The following is a 17,029-nucleotide window of genomic DNA, read 5'->3' on the forward strand; positions in this document are numbered from 1 at the left end:
TACAGGAGTCTATAAATCTTGTATTTTTGTCTGCTTTTGCTCGGCACTACTTAGATACTGTGGGTGAATAGAAAAGATTTAAGAGATTGGGTACCCACTTCAGAGGATGAACACTCCATTAGAATTTCCACTCACTCCACAGTTAGAGAATAATGGAAGTGAGTTTCTAAAGGGTAAGCTCTGGGGATTCATGGAGGTCCCCGGTGTTTGTATGGTATCATCAGGGAGATGTTGATCAAGCAGCTTGAACATGAAAAGGCAATGTCCTCTACCTGTTCCCCGAATTCTCTCTTCTTTAGACCTGTCACACTGAAGAAAGCATGGTCCATTCCAAACATCAAAGTGGGAAAATCACTATAGTGCTTGGATTAAGTTAATGTGAAAGAAGCATATCCTCCTTTATGTTTGGATTAAATGCAAGTAAGTGGAGTGTACCATTTTCAATTCTGGCAACTCCACCACTTCCCAGGCACTGTCCTTACAAATGATCCATCCAGATTTCATACAAGGACCAACACTTGCATCTATGATATATCTTTTTTTCCCCCAACTCCTGTAACTCAACAAGCATTTCCATTTCCATTATCCCTGAACAGCCTGTGAGGCCAAAGATGCACTTTCCCTATTATTCTTTAGTATAATCATCCCTATTAGGAAACAGAAGAGAAGTCAAATCCTGAGACAGAAATAAATACTGAAAGCAATATCAACGAAGAGGTTCTCTCCTTAGCCATGTGGGTTTTGGACAATTTTTCATTAACAGAGTCACAGTTTTGATATTTAATGACATCTTTATAATCTCATATTTTATGTACCATGAAATTAACATTTATATATAATAAAATCACCTCAGGAGGAAAAAAGATAGATTTTTCTAAAAAGAAGTCTGACCATCATCACTGCTTTGGAATCCTGGATTATTTTCTCCTTTACCACTGTCCACAGAGGCATAAGGATTCTCTTCACTTCTTGCTTGATTTTTCCTGTTAAATTAAAGCAAAGTCACCTTAATATAGTGATATGGAGACACTTTCTACCAAGCAGATTGATGAAGATCAAAAAGTTTGGTAGCACCTTGTGTTAAGGAAGCTGGAGTTGGGGAAACAGGAAGTTTCATAAATAGTTAATATGAGTATAAACTGGTACGGCCTCTATTGAGAGAAATTTGGCAATATTGCCAAAGTTAGTAATTCACATATACTTTGACCCAGTTTTACTACTGCTAGGATTTATCTTACAGATATATTGGCATACACAGAAAATTATCTATACTACAATGCAACATTTTTATAAACACAAACATTTAGAAACAACATAAAAGTCCATCAGTAGAGGACTGACTGGGTATGGCCAGTAATCCCATGCCTGTAATCCCAGCACTTCGGGAGACAGAGGTGAGAGAATTGCTTGAACCCAGGGGTTTGAAACCAGCCTGGGCAACTTGGTGAGACCTTATCTCTACAATAAATTTTTTAAAAATCAGCTGGATGTGGTAGCACACATCTGTAGTTCCAGCTACTTCCAATTCTACTTGGAAGGCTGAGGTGGAAGGATCACCTGAGCCCAGCAGTTTGAGGCTGCAGTGACTTTGAGCATGCCAATGCACTCCAGCCTGGGCAACAGAGTGAGACATCGACTCAAAAAAAAAAGAGGTCTAGTTAACAAAATTACAATCCACCCATAAAATGGGATATTATTTGCCAGAACAAAAAGGGACGTTGTTTGTGCAACTAATATGGAACAATCTCTAAAACACAAGTAGAAAATAAAAGACTGTGCAGAACATTGTATATTGTTTGTTAACATTTATATACTTAAAAAGGATATATACTTACATATCTCTAAGAAACTGATAATTTTGGTTGACTTTGGGTAGGGAACATGGAGGCAAAAGGTGAAAGAGGGATTCTTCATGTATTCTTTTAATATTTTATTTACATGAATGTGGATGCCTATTCAATGCCTAATTTTTTAAATGAAGCTACTTTGGAAATTAAAAATCTCTACAGTGAAGAAAATTGAGCAAAATACATGAGCACATATAGATTCAACCAAGAATATGCTTAAACAACCTGAGATGTGCATAGATTTTGTTAGGTGCTATAAAATATTATTAACCTTCATTTTATAAGCCCAACAAAAGTCAATTATTTCCCAAGGTTGGAAGAAAAACATCTAGTGGCAAAGCAAGGCTAGAAATCAGGTCTCTAAGTGATTTAAATTTTCAATGAACTTTGATCTTCAACTTAAGAAAAAATCAGAGGATGCCTGACCATGAACTAAGGAGATGATATGGAGTCTGATCTACCTGAGGATAAATAAAGGTGATTAAAGAATAGCAGTTTGAAGCAAATCTCAGAGCTCATTCTTGAACAATTTCACAGTTCAAATTCATCACCAATCCAGTCTCCGGGGTCGCTTTCAGACTAAGGAGAATTCAGCAGTGAAAACACTCCCCTGAGCCTACCCACCCCTGCTGAGTTTGCAGTGTCTCTTTGCAGGAGGGAGAGGACACTGTGACTGGGATGGAGTTTACTAGGGCATGCTAAGAAACCCCAGGTCGGATATCTACTGTGTGGGCTCTCTAGAAGTGCTGGTGACATCTGGTAAATTTCTAAGGGATGCATCAGAATATTTAGGTGAAAAATTGTTCAACTAAGTCATTGGCCTGTACAACTAACCACTAACTGCAAGTGTTCCAGTTTTAGGATAGATAAATCTAGGAAAGGTCACTTACTTCTTTCGATCTCTTATCCCAGTGAAGATCAAGACGAAAATGCCAACCACCACCACTCCCATCACAACTCCAAAAACAATCAACCATATGGTGATGGGTGGCTGGGAAGGAGGCGCAAGTGTTGGCTGAATCCCCAGAAATTCCAGGGTGTTGTCATCCAAGTGGAAAGCATTATTGATACGGCCCCGGGACATCCTATTCACAAAAGTAAAACACAGCAAAGGGGACACGTAGACAAAATAAAATCGTGTGTAGTTATTTTTTCCTTATGTCACTATTCCCAAAATAATTTGATAAAGCTTATAAGAATGTATGCTCAAAATTATAATGAAAGCAAAGTAAATAATCATGTCAAATGAAAGATATGGGTTATTAACAATTATGTACCTTTCATATCCTGTAACCCAGATTAGCTTTGTCAACAGCTTCAATGGAAAATTGAATTGCAAGTGTAGAAATGTACAAATGGTTGGCTTTTGTTTATTTGTGATTTCTGTGTTTTAAAGGCAAAGTTAACACATTTGGCAAGAATTTCTCTGTCAGAGTACATCTACAATGACTTTATGGCAAATAATGGAAAAAGATAGTTAAATATACTTCCTCTATAAACACATCAGGCCCTATACCTATGTCTTTGTAGTAGTATTTTCCAAATAAAAGATGTTGGCATTTGGAGGCAGCACTGGGAAAAAACACAGGAAAAGGACCTTTGCCAATTTCTTCAGCACTGAGATGGGAAATTGGGAAATAGTTAAATTTTATGGAGGCCAAAGGATGAAGATAAAACACACACACACACACACAAACCCAAAGTGAAATGGAGTGAAGAATATTTTGGACCGAAGACCAAAGTGTCTGGCACCTCATCCTCCTACTACAGCCCAGGTCAAGAGGTCATGGTCCACCACAGAGGGGGAGAGGTCAAAGCAGAGTTAGCCATGTAACCCATGGCAACCTTAGCCTGAGATCTAAAGAGTCATTCTAAAAGCAGAAAGTTTAAGGTCTTCTGCAGCTTACAGCTGGGTATCCACGAAGACTTGGCTCTTTCATGAAGATCTCAGCTGGAACTTTCCCCAAGTCTTTTGGAGGCTGTCAGTGAGTCTCTGGACTCATACACTCCAATCAAGCCAGATTTTCTTGGCATACTTTGCCCAGCAGGTCTTAGATCTGCTTCCAAAGATGAATAGAACTTGCTGACACAGCTCAAGAGGGCCACCTAGAGAGCATCCTTCCCAGTAGCAGTGGGTATATTAAGCCTTTTTTTAAATGACAAAGAGAACCATCTACAAGGTTGATCCATTCTTCACTCCTGCTATTTGTTGTGGGAAACACTTGAGGCAAATTGGACAAACTATTTCTTCTAAACTTTCACTGCCCATAGCAAGTCCCTCTCCCAGCATAAAGGCTAACTAATGTCTAAGGAATTCTGTGCTTGCCTACCTTGTTTCAGGCTTTGGGTGATTAAATAAATCCTACATCAAAGTCCCTAGAGCAAATGACAGCAATACCTGTCCATGTCTCTTCTGCACCTACTATTTTCCATGAGTGCTAACCAGACTTCCTTCAGCCAGCACCTGCTTCCCTTTGCCTGAAGAATTCTTGGACCACAAGATCTGCCCAGTCTACAAGTCAGAAGTGCTGGGGAATTAATGCCACCTGGAAGCAGTTCCCAGCCAATGACTGATGGGAGCCTCATCCCTCTGATGGGACAATTCAGGTGGACGTTCTACATGGTCTTCCCAAGTTTCCCAGCAAAACTGAGTTCTAGTTACCCATAGTGGTAACTTCCTTGATAACGTGTAATCTATTGTCTTACTTCCCTTCTCTGTCTCGTATCCATATTTCCCTATCAGTTCTTCTTGGGATTATCTCCCAAATAAACTACTCACACTCAAATCCTTGTTTAAGGGCCTGCATCTGGGGGCCCAAATCAAGATAATTCCCTTGCTATGCGATCCTTCTGGAATTACAACCCAAGTATGGAGGATGAGGCAAAACATGTACATGACTCAGAACAATGCCTGAGATACAAGAAGAAAGCACTAAGTATTTGCTATTGTTGTTGTTGTTGCATTTTTAATCCTCTCACCCTTATATGGTTTATTTGAAAGTAAAATATTACCTGATGGCTTCTTCAACTTCAGTTCTAGGAATGATGTCATTCAGGTTTTTAGGTGAAGTGACAAAGAAGTTGAAGGAGACCCTTGGTTTGAGGTCACTTATCCACACATTCTCCACCCTATGGAACAAAAGAAACATCTTTTCTTAAGGCACAGAGGACACCATAAAAAGAATGAAGACATCCTTTGCTGGTGAAAAGGAAATTGGAGGAGGACCACAGGGTAGAGAGACATGGGATAGGGCAAACAACAGGAGGGTGTAATTGTCAAAAAAATTAACACTGCCCAAAGCACATGAAACCAACTACATAAAAGTTGTGATATTAAGTCTTGGCACTATTTGCTTTGCCTCCATAGGAAACCCTCATCTTTTTCAAGGATAGAAAAATGTCAAACCGAAAGCGCCAGAATAATCAGCAAGAAGTCATTGGTCACCCAGGATTGCAACAATCTGGTGAACAGAAATGGTTCAGTACCACAGATGGAGACTTACATCCCCAACCTGGCCCTATCCAGCAGAAAATGTCATGTTACATCCACAGGTGAAGGTAATGAATTGGGGTTTACTATATGATATGACAATACTGTGCTCTGGTAGCCACCTGAGTTGTCCTAGTAAAAAATAAGGCAGATCATGTGTCTCATAGCCCTCATGTGACTACCCATCTCACCCAGAATAAAAGCCGAAGTCCTTAGAATGGCCTTCAAGGTCCACATAAACTTTCCTCTTTCCCTCATGCCCCTATGCCCCAACATTGCCTTAACCATTTCTACTTTTTCTTCTTGTCTTCTCATAGGCACTCTGCTCCAGACACACTGTCTCTTTGCTGTTCCTTCAACAGGTGAAGGATATTCCTTCCTTGGAATCTGGACCTGCTGTTCCACCCCAGCTAAAACGCTTTCCCCAACTGTCTGCATTGCTGGCTTTCTCTCTCTCTTCTGCTTCATATATTTTCTCAAATATTAGTGAGGTCTTTTCTGACCATTTTGGTTAAAATTGAACTCTCCCTCCCCCAACACCCAACACACACACACACACACACACACAAACACACACACACACACACACACACACACACACTCCCCAGCCCTGTTTCAGTTCTGTTTTTCTCTCTAGCACTTACTGAGGCAAGGTAGCTAGTACAGGATAGGCATAGATAGATAAATTTCTTGTAGGCAGGTTTTAGGAAGTGATCAGACATTTTTCTTATTACATTTGTACTGCTGGCCAAGTTGGAATGCAGACCTGCCAGCCTCCTCACCCCCTTGGCCAATCAAAAGAAAATCTCATCACATGTAAGAATAGGACAGCCCAACCTTTCAGTTTATGTTTTAGCATAATAACCACTAAAAATCTTTCAGGTTCCCTGTTGAAGGTAGAAGGCTAAACGTCGCTCCTTAACTAACTAAAGTCATAGAAATGATTACCACCTTTTAGCTCATGTACTTATGTATTCAAAAGCCTGGCAAGTCTCCTACAAAGACAAAATGCATGTTCTGGAAAAGATCACCATTCCTCCCATCAGAGGTAGAGAGATGTCAGTCTCTCCAGAGTGGTTACCTATGCCCACCCTCTTTAGAATATCAATTATTGTGAAAATATATCTAGCTTTGAGTTGAGAGCAAAAGCAGTTTTTCTTTCAAGAGACATGCCCATGCCAGGCCTTTCCAGCATGAATCTTCCATTTTCCCTCTCTTCATCTTTCTAATAAACATTGTTTTAAGACTTTGCTGGTCACAGCACCCCACCAGGCAACACTTATTATCATGTCATTGTACTATTTTATATCTGCGCACATAACACAATGAAGGCAGAGAGTTCTGCCTTTTTCTTTCAGTGCTGAGGGGTGTAAGAGCATTTTGAGAGGAGAGAGCTAGTACTGTTTAATAAGAACATTCGTTCTTTCCCTCTACAAGTCAAATAAACTGCAATCATCCCTCAGTAGAGTCACCCAAATGCCAGGATGCCAAAGAAGTTTAAAAGTTGTCAGATTTTTCTTAGTTTCATTTGAAGAAAAGTTTAAGCAGAATATCTTTTCAGACTCAAAAGTAAGAGAAATGCTAGTTGGAGTAACTTGAGAACCCAGCAAATCAACTCACCCGAAAGGCATCATCTGGTTTTTGACTACTAAAAAATACTTTCTCATGGCATATGCAACACTTGACTGGAAGAAGTACATCTCATTATCATTCCACGTGTACTGCAAATTCAGAAGAAAGACACTGCTCAGCAAGCCTCATAGGACACAAAACCCAATACTCCTCAAAAATTATTCTTACTATTCCTAAGATTCTGGCTCTTCATTAAGTCAGTCACCTCCAACGTGAGTGTGAATACGTTATCACCTGGAGGGCTAGTGCTGGGCCCACCTCCAGAGTGTCTGATTCAGAAGTCTGGCAGGAGACCCAAGAATTTGCATCTCTAACAAACTCCCAGGGGGTGCTAATGCTGCTGACCAAGCAACCACACTTTAGGAACCATTAGGTTCACTGGTCCTTTTACTTGGTTTGGTGTAAACTGAAATAAAAACCCTGAGTACAGGTTTATGAATGAGAGCCAAACAGAAGTTGTGGGTTTTACTTAAAATGTCTGCACATTGAAGACAAACTGAGTTTTTACTATTTTCATAATAAGTTCTCAGATATGTACTGCATATTATAAGTGTAAAAGAAAAAGAAACTTGAGGTTCAAAGAAAAAAAATAACACTTTGTAATCAACAAGACAATCTGTTTGTTCTTGTTTTCCAGTGCTTGTTTGCATAGCTTAAAGAAAAGAACACATTCACTCTTTTCTCCAGTAGCTGGCAGTAGAGATTAATGAATGGTACGTTTTGTGTTTCTCCTTTCCCTTTAAAAAAAAAAAAAAACAAATATTTCACAAAAGAATTGTTAAATTTGCTTCAGTTTGGCTTCACCCAGGTTTGGTGGAAGAGATGCTCTAATAGTAATATTGTTATTAATAATATTCTGTCTACTATGTCTGTACTTTAAAAGGTTTTAAGGGCTGAGTTCTCAAACTCTGTCCTAGATCCAACTGGACTTCACCATGAAATAGCTTAAACTGGACAGATATTTTGATGTGTAGATGCACTAAAAGTTTGGCCTGGTCTATCAAAGCAACCTGTTGCTCAGTGAATTGGCCTCAGAAAACTGCCCCATCAAGCCTTCTGAAGACTATTTACCAACCCTCACTGCATGGAAAGAGAACTTGAGGATTAATGTTCACGAAAAGGATCATTGAAAAGGATTCTAACTTTCCAGGAGTAATTAAAACATATTAGGTCAAGGAAGACCTAACAAAAATATGACAGAAAGATAAATAATTCCACAGACACTCAATGATTATTAAGAAATAGGAACTCATGCCTGGGCAACATAGCGAGACCTAATCTCTACCAACAAAAAAAAAAACAAAAAATTATCCTGGCATGGTGCTGTTCACCAGTAGTCCCAGCCACTCAGGAGGCTGAGGCTGGAGGATCACCTGAGCCCAGGAGGTTGAGGAGGTGGAGAACCGTGATTGTGCCACTGCACTCCAGCCTGGGCAACAGAGTGAGACTCCAATCCCCCCCAAAAAAGAACTAGGAATTAAAACTATCAGAGTGTTTGGGAAGCAATGCACTTCCCTTTTTAATTTTTTCTTTCTTAAATGTTCTTTAAAAAAAAAAAAAAGCTCCTACGGTGTTGTTTATATTTTGATGTCTTACTTATCTATGAAAATCATACTAAAAGTTTTGTTGAGTCTTGGACAACATTTAACTTCTCAGGAAGGGTAAGGGGGTAGAACCACAATCTTTGAATCTAGTCAATGCACCTAGAACCCAGGCATTAATATTTTTTCATTTTTATTTATTTTAAATATGTGGGATACAGTTCAGGATTAGGTATATAAGTGGTCATCATATGGGTAAAGTTTGGGCCTCCCTTTGGTCCCCACTTCATGTGGTTTGAGATCAGGTACCCCAATTAATGTTATGTGCCCTCCCTTCCCCGGCGCTGTCTGGCTACTGCCAATCTCTTTCTTACAGTATGATGATAAATGTTCAGGGTCCGCTTATGAATGAGAACATGTGGTACTCAGTTCTTTGTTTCTGTAACGGATCACTGAGAATTATAGACTCTAAATTCATCCAAGTTGCTGCAAAGTCCATAATTTTGTCCTTCTTTATGGCTGAATAATATTTTTTAAACTTCCTGTGTGACTCCAGTGTGTAGCCAAGTTTGAGAAGCAGTCTTTGAAATCAGAGCTTCCCAGTCTTTACTATGTAAGTCACCTGAAGGCTTGCTAAAATGGAGATTCTAGTTAAGCAGGTCTAGGGCTGCCTGAAATTCTACGTTTTTAACAAGCTTCCAGGTTATTAAAATGTTACTGGTCCATGGGCCACACTCTGAGTAAAGCTAGGAAATAGATAATTGACCAAACAAAACAAACGAATCAACAACAATAACAGACAAACAAACAAACAAAACTAACCATACTGCTTTTGAAAACAAACAACCCCTCAAAATATAACCATGTCCTCTTCCTTCAATAAAATAATGACAATATGAGTAAATGGAAAGAATTGGACTGGCATTTGATATTTAAGGATTTGTACAGATGTTCTCACTGGTATTCCTAACACCTTCAAGGAAATAAGTAGAAAGTAGAGATAGACTATCTAATAAGGAATAGGTTACTTAAAAAAAAAAAAAAAACCAAAAGTTAGAATCTGAGGCTGATAGTTTTGAAGAGAACCATGTGGCCTCTCCTCTTTTACACTGTGTCCTATTTAAGAGAAGAGTGTGCACTGAAAAACAATGAGTGCACTGTCCAGAATACTCACTGCATTTTCTCCAAGAGCTGATTTTAGACTTATCCTCACTTTGATACTTTCGTCAGCATCTGATTAAAGAGAAATCACAGACTGCTGGTTACAGATGACAGATTGACCACATATGTTTATTTCCTTCCCCTCCCAAGATCCCACCAAAGGAATTTTCTTAAAGGTATAAATACACTTTTGGAAAACGAGAAATGATAGGAGAGGGGTAACTTCTTTCCCAGGAACAGGAAGCCATGGCCTAATGTCTACCCAGAGGGAGCACAGACCCAAAAAGAGCCAGAGAATGCCAGAGAGGTGTGGGAGTCAGGTACAGCAAAGGGTGGAAAGAGGATACTGAGCCAAAAAATGAGGGGGATGGGAGTCAGGATGTGGTTGAAACCACTTTAGAGAATGGTAGATTCTCCTACCCCATGCTCCCTTGGTTAGACAGTCACCTGGAGGTTGTGTTTTAGCAAAACAAAAGGTAATCCAAAAAAGAAGATGTGGAATTGAGAAAACATGAGATTCAACCCAGGAAAACAAAGGAATTGCTCAGAATAAAAACTGTGGTCCAGATTGAGATGGGAGAATGTAAGACTCTAAGAAGGAAGTATCTAGGGAAAAACGAAACTGAAAAGAACAGATATGTTGAAATAGTTGGGGAAAAAAAACAAATGCAATGTAGATAGCAAATCAGGTATGCCAAAAACTTGAGGCAAGTAGAAACTTCAGGAGAAGCAAAAAAACCACATAAGAAAGGACACAAAATAATATAGCACTTGGCTCTTGGCATAGTAACGTAAACACTGATGACTGCTTTACTAGAAATCATGACAAAGTTTTATTGGAAGAGTGAGAAGTGGAAGTGGAAGACTGGGCACAAGCAAAACATCTAAACCTGAGCAATAACAATATCAATAAATTATTTAGAAATATGGAAATAACCGTTAGAAAGAAGAGATGACAGTGTTAAAATTGTATAAAAGTGTTTGTCTTTGGAGAGCAGGATTCAAGAGCAATTGTTAGTCTATATTTTAAAGACAAGACTAATAAAACAGACTCGGCAGTGTGTGCATGTCCATGCATATGTGTGTGTGTGTACAGTAGCTTTCACTATGCCTGGTACATAATAGGTGCTCAACAGATGTGCTTCCTCCCCCATAAAATAGCAGCTGCCACTACAGCAGAGTCAGATGCAGATTCTATGTAAGGGGAAAACATACTCAGCTATGTCACAGACCTTATGAGACTAAGCAGACAGGAAGCAGATGCAAAACGTGTCAACTGGGTATACTCACACGGACTCCAGTCAGTGGTCCATCCTACAAAAGAATTCTTGTTCTGGTCTTTCAGCCAGGTAAGCAAGGGCTCAAAGTAGCTGAGCAGTGGTCTAACATTCATGTTCTTTTCTCCTACAATATTTTTCAGGGCTAGGGTCCAGGGTTCTGATTTTCCAAGCCTCAACATCTGGCTACGTAAAAAAGAGGGGGTTCAGAGCCTTTTGAGGGATTCCAGATGGATATATACTTACATCTATGATCTATGGTTTCTTCTCTTTGACTTGGCTAAATTTTATTCCAGCAGATAAGAAAATAAAGTATATTTAACATTAACAAATGCATTTGGCCTGAAATCATTCTTTCCTTTCAATACTACAAAGGAAGCTCCGTAGTTGTTATGATATGAAGAGAAGAGGCAGCTCATCCAGCCGTTGCATGGTCTAGGTTCCTGTCTGACCACCAATTAAACATTTACTTTGAGGATGAGGACATTTTGAGATTTTTTAAAAATGTCTTTTTGGAACAAAGAAATCAAATTCAAACCTAGGCACAGAAATGAGACATATTGTATACTAGCAGAGGATCAGCATTTGAGACATTTCTTACAACAGCTTCTGCCCAGCTTCGACAGAATTTGAGATGTCACATTTGTGTAGGGGGCCTTCATGTTTTGCTGCTTGACAAAGGGCTTCCTGAAATTGGAATTGATAAATGGTCCTTGTATAATACCTGTACAAGAGAAAAAGAAACAAAAAAGCAGGCCCATGTTTAGTTACCATCTTAGAATAATAGATTGGGGCATACATTTAAATTCTGGGCCTCAAGTAACCAGAGATACTAGTCAAATCTCTTTCTCCAGAAATGAACTCTACAGACTCATCATAATCTAATTACATTTTATGTATCAACTGATAAACAAGGCAGTAAGTACTTTGTTAAATGTTACTTTGCATTTTGCAAGAGTTTCACAGATGTATAACCCTTTCATAGAAATGATGCTAATCTATCCTTAAAGCAGGTTAGTAATATTATTTCAATTTTAGTTAAAGAAATTGAGGTCCAGCAAATTCAAGGTTTGAGGCTAATAGGGTAAGAATATATACCTTTGGACTTCAAATTTAAAAATTCTCTTTCTTTCAAGACCAGCCTGGGCAACTTGGCAAGACTTCGTCTCTACAAAAAATCAAAAAATTAACCAGGCATAGTAGCATGACCTGTAGTTCCAGCTACTTGGAAGGCTAAGGCAGAAGGATCGCCTGAGCCCAGCAGGTCGAGGCTGCAGTGGCCACGAGCAGGGTGCCACTGTACCCCAGCCTGGGCGACAGAGTGAGATTCCAACTCAAAAAAAAAATTATCTTTCTATTGCAATACACAGTAAACTCTGCCAGTAACAAAACAAAAATACTTTTTGTTTTCCCAATGATATGACTGATTCCTTGATGATGAGGGAAATATCTCACACAAGTTTTATTTAACCCAGTAAATTGTGCTGGGTCAAATTGAATTGAAATTGATAATCTATACAGACAATCCTCAATTTATTATAGTTTGACTCATGATTTTTTGACTTTACAATGGTGCCTTCAGCTGTGTGTGTTAATGGTGAGTACCTATACAACCATTCTGTTTTTCACTTTCAGTACAGCATTCAATAAATTACATGAGATATTCAACACTTTGTTATAAAATAAGCTTTGTGTTAGTTGATTTTGTCAAACTGTAGGCTAATGTAAGTGTTCTGACCATGTTTAAGGTAGGCCAGGCTAAACTATGATGTTCAAAAGGTTAGGTGTGTTAAATGCATTCTTAAGATATTTTAGACTTGGTGTTGGCCACTGCGCAGACCAGATTTCCCTCTTTCGGAAGCCTCTCTCTCCTCCCTCCAAGACCTTGTCTGACAAACCCGATATGGCTGAGATCGAGAAATTCAATAAGTCGAAACTGAAGAAGACAGAAACGCAAGAGAAAAACCCACTGCCCTCCAAAGAAACGATCGAACAGGCGTTCGTTTGTTCGCAAGCAGGCGAATCATAATGAGGCCAGCGCCGCCAATATGCACTGTACATTCCACAAGCATTGCCTTCTTATTTTACTTCTTTTAGCTGTTTAACTTTGTAAGATGCAAAGAGGTTGGATCAAGTTTAAATGACTGTGCTACCCCTTTTCACATCAAAGAACTACTGACAACGAAGGCCGCGCCTGCCTCTCCCATTTTCCGTCTGGCTGGCAGGGAAGGAAAAGAGCTTGCATGTTGGTGAAGGAAGAAGAGGGGTGGGACGACAGTGAAATCTAGAGTCAATCGAGTGGCCCAAGGTGTCCTGCAGGCTGTAAAATACAGTTTAATCAGATGCCATTTTTTTGTTCAAATGATTTTAATTATTGGAATGCACAATTTTTAAATATGCAAATAAAGTTTTAAAACCTGGAAAAAAGATATTTTAACTTATTATGGGTTTATTGGGACATAATCCATCACAAGGCAAAGAGCATCTATATTGAGCTTTGGGGTGGGGGAGGTGGAGACAGAAAGAAAAATTATAAGTATCAATTTGTTGATCCTTATTTCCTTGTCACTATTAGCACAGCTGTACACAAATGCTAAAAGTTAAAAAGGAGAAAACTGTCATTTACCGGATGAATGAGTAATCATTAGAAACATGGAACAGAGATGCGGGGTCACAGTATGTTTCATCATGGGGCAAAGGTTCCACCACTCCAACTATCTCTCGCCTTTGGGAAGAAAAAAAAATACATTAGCTGTGGGTCACCTATCATGAGAAGATAAAGTTGGCACAACTGGTGTAGTTTAATCAGTCAATGATACTTATATTGGAATCGATTCTCAGGTGAAATTGAAACAATGTTTAAAAAATCACAGTAAAGTCCATTATGTGGTTATCTTTTATATATTTTTTTAATATCCAACCAGAATACACTATTGGAAAATAGCTATGTCTCCAAAAACAGTAATTTAATAAAATTCATAAAATGCATCACACAGCCAAAAATGTACAGTGAAAGCCCTAATAATTTTACTCAGGCTCCAAACTTAACATGTTTCTGGCAAGCAGAATTTTGTAAAACTTAAATCTTACTTATTCTCCAAAGCTAACTCAAACATTGCCTCCTCTGTGAAGTCTGCTCCTGATCCACTCACCTTCCATCTTCCTTAGCCTCCTTTAGCTAAGCCTCCTTTGCTATTTCTCTCCATTTTGTAGTTATTCACCTACAGCTCCTTCTTGCCCTGGAAACTTGAGCTCCTAGAGAGTGAGACTGCATCTTAGTCATCTCTATAGTTCCAGTGTCAAACATGGTGCCTAACACTAAGGAAAGACTTCATTTATATGTGATAAATGGCTAAAGGACCAATTTATGCATTAATGAATCACTTTAAGGGTCTGAGTCCATGTACCTTTAAAATAAACTAACAGTGATCAAAAAATTAACCTGGTCAGAAAAAAAACATAGGGAAACCATGTATTTGGCATTGTTTAAATGGAATGCATTTGTCCCTTAAGATTGGGGGATCATTGTAGACACAGCTTCAGTATTATTTAAATGCCAGAAAGAGTTATTATGGGTGCTGCTTCCTTCTTCCCAAGTAAGATGTTTGTTAACAGAAAATCTTGATGGGAAAATGGTACTGTTTTAAACCTATGGATGTGGGGAAATGGTACTGTTTTAAACCTATGGATGTGGGACTGCATGTTACACATTATGTCTTCACTTCAAAAAGGAAAAATAAGAAAAACAAAGAAAAATTCACAGGGGTCTGATGAAGATGGAAAGATGATCGATTTCTCTCTCTCTCTCTCTCTCTCTCTCTCTCTCTTTCTAACTATTTCATCCAAAACCTATTAATTTCATATTTGCATGTACCAGGCACAGTGTGAGGCACTGTGTTGCCCAAATGTGCCAGGTTCTCTTTAGCTTGGAATTTTCTCTGTTCCCCTCCACCCACATCTGGTCAACTTACACACTTTTCCCAGGTAACAACTTGGTTGCCTCATCTGACCCCCCAAGTTGGGCTTTGGATCTCCCCTTATATACTCATGGATCCTGTCCCCTTCCATCAAACACTACACATTGGCCATTGCCTTGCTAAACTATGGTGTGGCTATGTGCTCTTGGAGCTATGGCCAGGCCATGTTTTCTTAAGCTTTGGCCCCCTTCCCTACCTTGGAGAGGTGAATCTCCTTTTTCTCTTTCTTTCTAATTTAGTTTTTAAATAAACTATATTTTCTAATCTAAAAAAACACAACAACAACATTACACATTGCAGTGGCTTAGATTTCCATATGCTACCATAGATCAAACTTTTTGGTGGGCCAAGGACCACCACACCTTAAATAACTAGCACAGGATCCCAGTGCTTTGCCTAAAATGTGGGGTCAACATTTTTGTTTCAAAGAATGGATAAAAGAATACACACAATGAATAAATTGGTCACTTCCTACATAATATCACAGTTTAATAAGTGACACAATACTTAAGAATATAGGGCATGAAGTAGTGTCCCCTGGCCCAAGGTAGGGGGCAGAGTCAAGGAAATTTTATCTGAGAGTTGGCACCCAAATGGAGATTGAAAATATAAAAAGGAAGAAGTTAGTGTGTGTGTGTGTGTGTGTGTGTGTGTGTGTGTGTGTGTGTACAGGCAGGTCAAATGCTTTTAAATAAACAGCAAACTCATAAGAAAACATTTTACTGATTGCATATTTATTGACTTACTTCATCTCCCACCACTTTTGCATCCACTGCTCTTTGGGAATTTCACCCTTAAAGACCATCCACCTCCACTTCTCTAACATGTAAGTAAACGGTAGAGTTCCAACAATTGTGAGTGCTTGTTTGAGCAGGAAGTTTATCTCTGTTTCTGAAAGTGAAAAGAAAAAAATATAAATATTAAGATGATGATGACAGTGGGTGTTTTGGGTTAAAAAGAATTTTTCTAATTTCAAAATATCCCTCAAGATATATTTGCTATAAGGATGATTGTATAAGAAATACATTGTCAGTAGACATAATTAAATAGATATTCATTTTGTCAGCGTAGGGATTTGGAGTAGGGTGGTGAAGCCCTGGAACAGAACAGGTAAATAAAAATCTACAAGTTACCTGTAATCCTCACATTTTTCAATAGTTTCAATTGCCTTGTTTAAATACCTCTTATCAGAGTTCGTTAGAGCTATTTCATCTACTTTCCCAATCATACTGTTTATTCTTGAAAGCTCCAGGAAGGCAGTGACAGTTAATATTTCATTCAAGATTGTATACCTAGTCCAGTGTCTGCCTATGTGATGCCCTTTGTGAATCTTTGTTAAATAAACAAATGCTAAATAGATTCAGTGAAAGCCAGTAAGCCAGGGAGGGGAAAAAATAAGAGTCACCCTAGAGGGCACCACCCACTGATGATCAAGAGTACAATGTACTTTAAATGTATTCATATCTTCCTTACCAAGAATGTAAAATGCTTTAACAAATCATGTTATTTCATTTTATCCTTCATTAGTGTCATAAAGAGGTAGGGAAGTTCATCTCTAGTGTACAAAGACAACTCACTGGAATGTAAGCAGGGGATGTTATCTACTTTGTATATCACTGTATCTCTAAGGTATACATAAATACATTATAACTATGTGGCAAAAAGAAAGATGTCTTGCGCGTAGTATGTGCCTGATAAATATGTTTGGAACAAGAAAGGAAGTGAGGAAGGGGAGAAGGGATAGAAGAAATGAAGGAATTTATTTGCTTAACGTTATTCAGAAATCATGGGCAGAGCCAAGGAAAAAAGCAGTTTTCCAAACCAGTGGGTTTAACCATATCTAATATCATCTTAAGAAACATAGTGATCAGCCATTTTCATCTGCTGTTAAGGACTATTAAATAATTAACAAAACAAAAAATTATCTATTCATTGACTTGAATGAATATTTTAGAGTTAGGAAGTGAGTGTGGTTACTATTATCTATCTTTCCTTTGTTGATCTCTTTATGGGAGGATGCTGCTACTGGTTTATAACCTGCTGGGTCTGTGCTTACAGTAACTATTTCAGACATGATGATCAACTTTACACTGGCCTGCTCCCA

The 17,029-nt window shown here is 38.7% G+C and overlaps 1 protein-coding gene and 1 pseudogene across 2 annotated transcripts in view; one reads left to right on the forward strand and one right to left on the reverse strand.

Moving 5' to 3' along the window:
- Nucleotides 1-5: 5 nt before the first annotated feature.
- ACE2 (angiotensin I converting enzyme 2) overlaps nt 6-17,029 on the reverse strand; it is a 54,645-nt gene continuing 37,621 nt past the window's right edge. Inside the window, exons 11-19 of the mRNA XM_008064619.1 lie at nt 15,672-15,816; nt 13,575-13,673; nt 11,550-11,672; nt 10,962-11,134; nt 9,685-9,743; nt 6,958-7,058; nt 4,860-4,976; nt 2,738-2,932; nt 6-983 (exon numbers count right to left, since the gene is read on the reverse strand). Coding sequence (XP_008062810.1) covers nt 875-983; nt 2,738-2,932; nt 4,860-4,976; nt 6,958-7,058; nt 9,685-9,743; nt 10,962-11,134; nt 11,550-11,672; nt 13,575-13,673; nt 15,672-15,816 — 1,121 coding nt within the window. The 3' untranslated portion in view covers nt 6-874. The remainder of the gene's footprint in view (nt 984-2,737; nt 2,933-4,859; nt 4,977-6,957; nt 7,059-9,684; nt 9,744-10,961; nt 11,135-11,549; nt 11,673-13,574; nt 13,674-15,671; nt 15,817-17,029) is intronic.
- LOC110596238 lies at nt 12,368-13,226 on the forward strand (annotated as a pseudogene). The gene is made up of 2 exons (XR_002482345.1): nt 12,368-12,407; nt 12,755-13,226. The product of XR_002482345.1 is annotated as a thymosin beta-4 pseudogene (transcript).

This window comes from Carlito syrichta, unplaced genomic scaffold, assembly GCF_000164805.1.
Source record: "Carlito syrichta isolate Samal-C Ts95f unplaced genomic scaffold, Tarsius_syrichta-2.0.1 Scaffold307764, whole genome shotgun sequence".
In the NCBI taxonomy this organism is placed as follows: Eukaryota; Metazoa; Chordata; class Mammalia; order Primates; family Tarsiidae; genus Carlito; species Carlito syrichta.